The sequence below is a fragment of the Pterocles gutturalis genome, unplaced genomic scaffold, assembly GCF_000699245.1.
Source record: "Pterocles gutturalis isolate BGI_N339 unplaced genomic scaffold, ASM69924v1 scaffold8831, whole genome shotgun sequence".
Taxonomy (NCBI): Eukaryota; Metazoa; Chordata; class Aves; order Pterocliformes; family Pteroclidae; genus Pterocles; species Pterocles gutturalis.
In genome coordinates, this window is record NW_010097771.1 from 3,301 (window position 1) to 8,856 (window position 5,556).

General features: G+C 56.7%; 1 protein-coding gene across 1 annotated transcript in view; it reads right to left on the bottom strand.

The window, feature by feature from the left end:
* Positions 1–2,367, bottom strand: part of LOC104471158 (myosin regulatory light chain 2A, cardiac muscle isoform) — a 3,188-nt gene extending 821 nt beyond the window's left edge. Inside the window, exons 1-3 of the mRNA XM_010086405.1 lie at positions 2,284–2,367; positions 1,894–1,969; positions 673–777 (exon numbers count right to left, since the gene is read on the bottom strand). Coding sequence (XP_010084707.1) covers positions 673–777; positions 1,894–1,969; positions 2,284–2,319 — 217 coding nt within the window. The 5' untranslated portion in view covers positions 2,320–2,367. The remainder of the gene's footprint in view (positions 1–672; positions 778–1,893; positions 1,970–2,283) is intronic.
* Positions 2,368–5,556: the final 3,189 nt, after the last annotated feature.

A 5,556-nucleotide genomic window follows, 5' to 3' on the forward strand; every position in this document is an offset into this window, starting at 1 on the left:
GCAGTCTCAGAGGTGCCACAAGATCTGTCCCCTCTTTCTATGGGGACAGCAGCATCACAGGCTGTTGGGTTTTTTTTAACAGATGAGGAAACCGGGGTGTAGAGACTAGTCATAAACCCCAAGAGGTTGGGGAGATACAGAATGAGATCCAGGTCTCTTTGGGCGTGTTCATGTCACAAGTCAGCATGAATTCTGGGGTTCTGGGGGCTTCCTGGGGACAGTTGCTCAGGGTGCATGATGCTGAGTTTGTCCTACCTATGGTGTCTCAGGATGGGGAGGCAGCGAGAGTGCCCAAGGCCAGAATTTGGAGGATGAGGACTGGATCTCTTGGGGAGAGGGGTTGTTGCTGGGGACGGTCCCATTGACGACTCTATCTTTGGGGGGTCCCTGTGATGCCACTAGGAGAAGGTGTCACTAAGGGATGTGGGAGGGATGGGTGAAGGAGATCATTTCACAGGTATCGGTGACGGTGTTCACCTCTTGGCTGTGGTGTGGGAGGCGTCTTTTACCCCGTTCCCACCTGCCTTTCCTTCAGTAGCTCCAGGTCTCACCTGGACGAGTGACGGAGGTCCCAGGAGTTGGGTGGCTTCCCCAGGTGGGACAGGATATGGGTGATGGTTTGGGTGTCCACCACCATGCCCCCCCACCCCAGCTCCCCAGGTACCATCTCACCCTTGAGTTTCTCCCCAAACATGGTGAGGAACACGGTGAAGTTGATGGGGCCGGGTGCCTCCTTTATCATCTCATCGATCTCCTCGTTTTTTACATTCAGACGCCCTAGGGGAGAGCAGCGCTGGGTGAACCGCGTGTCCATGGCCAGCTGCAGATGCATGCAGACCTCCAGGCTCTGCTTGATGTGCCGGGGACTAAAGGACACCCCACGGGATGTTTTTCCTCGACCCAAGGGAAGCATTAGTGGGAAAGGGAGAAGAATGTGCTGGCAGAGGATGATGGGGCTGGACATCTCCAGATCTGGTTTCTTGGGCTCCAGGATCCCAGAAAAGAGGGCAGCAAAGGTTGGAGCTGTGCTGCTTCCTTCCCTTGCCACACTGCCCCATGGACCAGCCTGCTTCTGTCCTCCTTGGAAGATGTTTTGGGTCAAAACCACTGCATTGTGGTTCCCCCTAGTGTCAGAACTGAACAGGACTGACCACCTATGTCCTTTTACTTGAGGTTGGACTCCCCAGCCTCGTTGCTGTTTCGTGCTGGCCTCTGTGATGGGAGAGCCAAGCTCAGAGTTTCACAGCTTCCCACAAATCCCGTAAATCCCCCTAATGCCCGTCCACCCAGCGATGCTATGGGATGGGCACAAACAGGGGCTCCTTAGCATGGGAGAAGGCAGGGAGCATGTGGCTGGCTTTAGCGATAGGATGAGGGGGAACAGTTTTAATCTGAAAGAGGGGAGATTGAGATGAGATATTGGGAAGAAACGTTTCCTGTGTGGGGGGTGAGGCAGTGGCCCAGGTTGCCCAGAGAAGCTGTGGATGCCCCATCCCTGGAGGGGTTCAAGGCCAGGCTGGATGAAGCGTTGGGCAACCTGGGCTAGTGGGAGGTGTCCCGGCCCATGGCAGGGGGGTTGGAACTCAATGGTTTTTAAGGTCCCTTCCAACCCAAACCATTCTGTGATTCTATGATTCTATAATCCGGGATCTCGCTCTTCTCTAGAGGATTAAACCTACAGGATTAAACACTGGCTGCTGCGGGAGCTTCTCCGATCACCCCGCCTGGGATCTCACCAGCTGACAGAAGTGGTTTGGGATCAGGAGGTTTTCAGGAAAGCAGGAGATCCAGTTAGCTGCTGGGGCTTGCTTAATGGGAGCTCGCAGCTGGTTTCTCACTTAAAAGGTGTAATGTTGTTGAAGCTTTTGGGGAGGGTCCTAACGGGGGGCTCACCGAGTGCGGCAAACGTGTCTCTCAGATCCGCCTTGTCGATGAAGCCGTCCCGGTTCTGATCCATGATGGTGAATGCCTGGAAGCACAGGAGGAGGGCAGGGAGCACAGGGAGAGCTGTCAGCCTTTGCTTAACACCCTCCTCTTCCTCCTCCTCCCTTCAACTTGGGTGGGACAAGGGCCCCCAGGATGGCGCTTTGGGGGTCCTCACCCAGCGAGGGAGCAACACCATGTCTCCAAGTTGTTATTTGCACTTTTAAAAGAAAACGACTCAAAACCAGGCATGCAGCCTCTTGTTGCAAAGCAGCTGCCACCGCTCCGAAAGCACCGAGAAAGGAGCTGAAGGTCACATTGCGTCAAGGACCCTCGGTCGTTCCTACCAAACCCACCTACCTCTTTGAATTCCTGGATCTGGGCCTGCTCGAACATGGAGAAGACGTTGGAATTAGCACCTTCAATCCTCTTCTTGGCTTTCTTGGGTGCCTGCAGGGGTTCAAGTACGTATCATTAACTCTCTGGCTTTTTATGGTGCGGAATAAACGCAAGAAACTGCCCTACACTCAGTCCTGAGTCCTTCACGGTGGTTTCCCCGGGCATTGCTCAGGAGCTCTGGGCATGCACAGCCCTCCAAGATATGGTGGGGCGTTAAGATTCCTGCTTAAATTACAGCTCTGTCTTTGCTTTCCTGATGAATTTAGCCAAATGAAAGATGAGTTGGGAAATTTCTTCCCCACCAAAGGCTGCTGCAAAGGATCAGCATGGGGTGAGATCTTCCTGGATGGAAATCCAGATTTAGGAACGTGCTGCTGAGGTTGCACGCAGGGGCTGTAGTCGTTAGGTGCTTCCTTACCCTGCTGTGCCTCTCGCTGAGAACGCAGCACTTAATAAATTTTTTTTGCTTATTAAAAAAATCTGCCTCCTCCTGCACTGAGGCTGGAAACAACCACAAACGGCTCAATGTGTTGTTTAAAGAGGAGCGGAGGACAGAGCTGCTCACCCTCCCGCCCTGCCCAGCATCCCTCCTCCCAGCCTTTCCCTCTAATTGGGGGGTCTCCCAATAGGAGGCAGATCAGGAGCATTTCGGGGGACACAACGCCCCTTCCTCTCGCTGCATGGAGGAAGGAAAAACAGAAAGATGGCATTTAGACCCTGAAATGGTCTGCCCCAGTGAAAAAATTCTGCTAGCATGGGATTGACCCCTCTGTTCCCCATGGGATGCTGCCGACGCACCCCGATGCTCGCCTTGCTCCCCCCTTTCCAGCACAGGAGGGACCCTTGCCCATCAGATCCCTGTCACCTCCATCACTCCCTGTGCCTTAAAGCTATCCCGGTGGAAAAGCTCGTGGATTTTTCCTTTTCGCCCTGGAGCTCGGGGCTCTGGGTACTCACCATGGCTCCGCACAGCCACCGATGTCGCAGCGAGAGGTGTCTGGGAGGCAGTCCTTCACCTCCCCCTGGGCGGAAAGAATAAATATATCCCGCTCGGGGTTAAAAATAACCCCATGCCCACTTTTGGCTGTAATAGGTAAGTTAGCTGCCCCCAAGCCTCTTGTCTCCGGCTTTCTCTGTCCCTCTGTGTCTAATCTGGAATAGCAGCTTGTCGCTGTCACCGGCTGACGTGACACATGAGCCAGAGCGGGTTCCAAGGTTAACAAAGTGCCAGCGGCCCCGCAGCTCCCACGCCGGAGATGCTGACCCACGGCGAAACCGCACAGGAGCAATCCCACCTGCGTGTGTCAGTCGGGCTGGCGCCAGGCTTTTCCCCTCCGCTGGGACATGCGGGGATGATTTGGCCCAAGGGGATCCCCGGCTACAGTCCCCCCAAGCCTTGGGACGTGGATGTGTCCCCATGGTCCTGCTGGGCATCTTTGGGAGCCGTCGCTTCCCATCACAGCATCTGATGGCAGAGCTGGGCGCTGCTCTGGGAGCACCGGGGTCCCACCGCTTGCGGTACTCAAAGAGCAAAGAGGTTGTGTGGCCGAAGGGGACCCTCCCTGCTGCCCCACACCCCATCTGAGAGCCCTGGGACGAGGCTGGAGGTGGATGCTGAGCTCCCGCAGAGCCAGGCAGGCATGCAGGGCTCCTCTGTCATGTGTCACCCCCCACCGAGGCACCTGTCACCCCGTTAAGCCAAACACTTGCTCTCCCTGGTCCCAGCAAGACGCACACCATTAACTCTCCCCATCCCGGATGCTGGCAGCCGGTGCGGGGCCACATCCTGCACTCACACCGCTGGGACACAGCAGGTCACCAGCCCGGGGACAGCATGGCCACCGTGTCCACAGGCTGCATTTCTGCAGCGGGAGCCACCGACCCCATGGGCAGGCAGGCAGCAATCCTACAAAACCTCTGCCAGGGTCTGCAACATGTCCCCAGCGCCCTTGCGGAGCAGAACCGTCAGTGATCGGGGCAGTTCTGTTTGGGCTTCAATATTTTTCAGCCTGCTAATTTTATCCCCCCTCCCTCTCACCTGGTCCTGGCGGCATGGGTGTGCTGGGGTGGGAATGGCACAGAGTGGGGCAACAATGCCCATCAGCTGCCACCGCAGCCCCCCAAGGAGTGGGGAGGGCTGGGACAGGGCTGGGAACAAAAGGGAGGATGAAACCAGACCCCTGGAGCTCCAGGCTCTGCCCAGATCCTGCCCTCGATGCCCCAGAGGACACAAATCCTGGGTTTAATCCCTGGCACTCACCACTTGGTCCCACCTCGATGCCACGGCCGAGCCGGCAAGGATGGCGTTAGGGGAGGATTTAAGTGGGCGGCAGGGAAAAGTACCCAGAGAGGAGAAAACTCCTGATCCAGGAATGACCGCCTTGCCTGGGGCTGCAGCGGGGTGAAGGGATTTCAGGATGGGTTTGGGGTCTGTCCGAGCTATAGCGTGGGTGGGAGCTGAGGGGCAGAGCTGGGGTGAGGAGCAGCCCTGGGCACAGCTGGGGATGAGTGAGATCAGTCTCAGTGTGGATGCTCGCTCCTCCTGCCAAGTTCAGCTGGATCCATCGGCCAGCCGAGCCCAATTACCTTAATTTGTGGCATTAAGGAAAAATCCATAAGCATCAGGGAAGTGATGTGTAGTGGCTGAACGGGAGCGGCGGGCCGCAGACCCGCCGGCACCGCCTGGGCACTGCCCGTCCCTGGCTCTGTGTCCAGCCCTGGAGCCATGGAAATTTCCCAGAATTTTTTCATTTTGGGGGGAAAGCACCATTTCTGCCTACCCAGCCTGGAACAGGGCAGAGCTCGGTCTCTCCCTGGTGTCGCCCACGCTGTGGCTGGGGGTGAGATGGTGGCTGGGGGTTTTGGGGGGCTGGCTGTGCTGAGCACAGCACAGAAATGCTGGCCGGGGATGGGGTGCAGCTGGCTGCCTGTGCTTCTGCTGTAATTTGTAAGACGGTGCATCTGCTCCGCTGCTCACTTTGTGCTGTCAGATGTAATCGTCTGTGCCACGCGGGCCGGATCCTGCCCCTCCGGTGAGGATCCTGGACCAGCCTGGGGATGGAGGCAGCTCCAGGCACATCTTTTCCTTCTCCTGCTGTGGATATTGGGGGATTTCGCAGCATCCAGGAAAACAGGAGTGCTTTAAAGATGTATGGATGCACGTATATGCCTATAGGGCTCCGTAGGGAACAAAAGAGCTGTTGGGAAGTGGCTGCAGCCGGTGAATGGATGTCA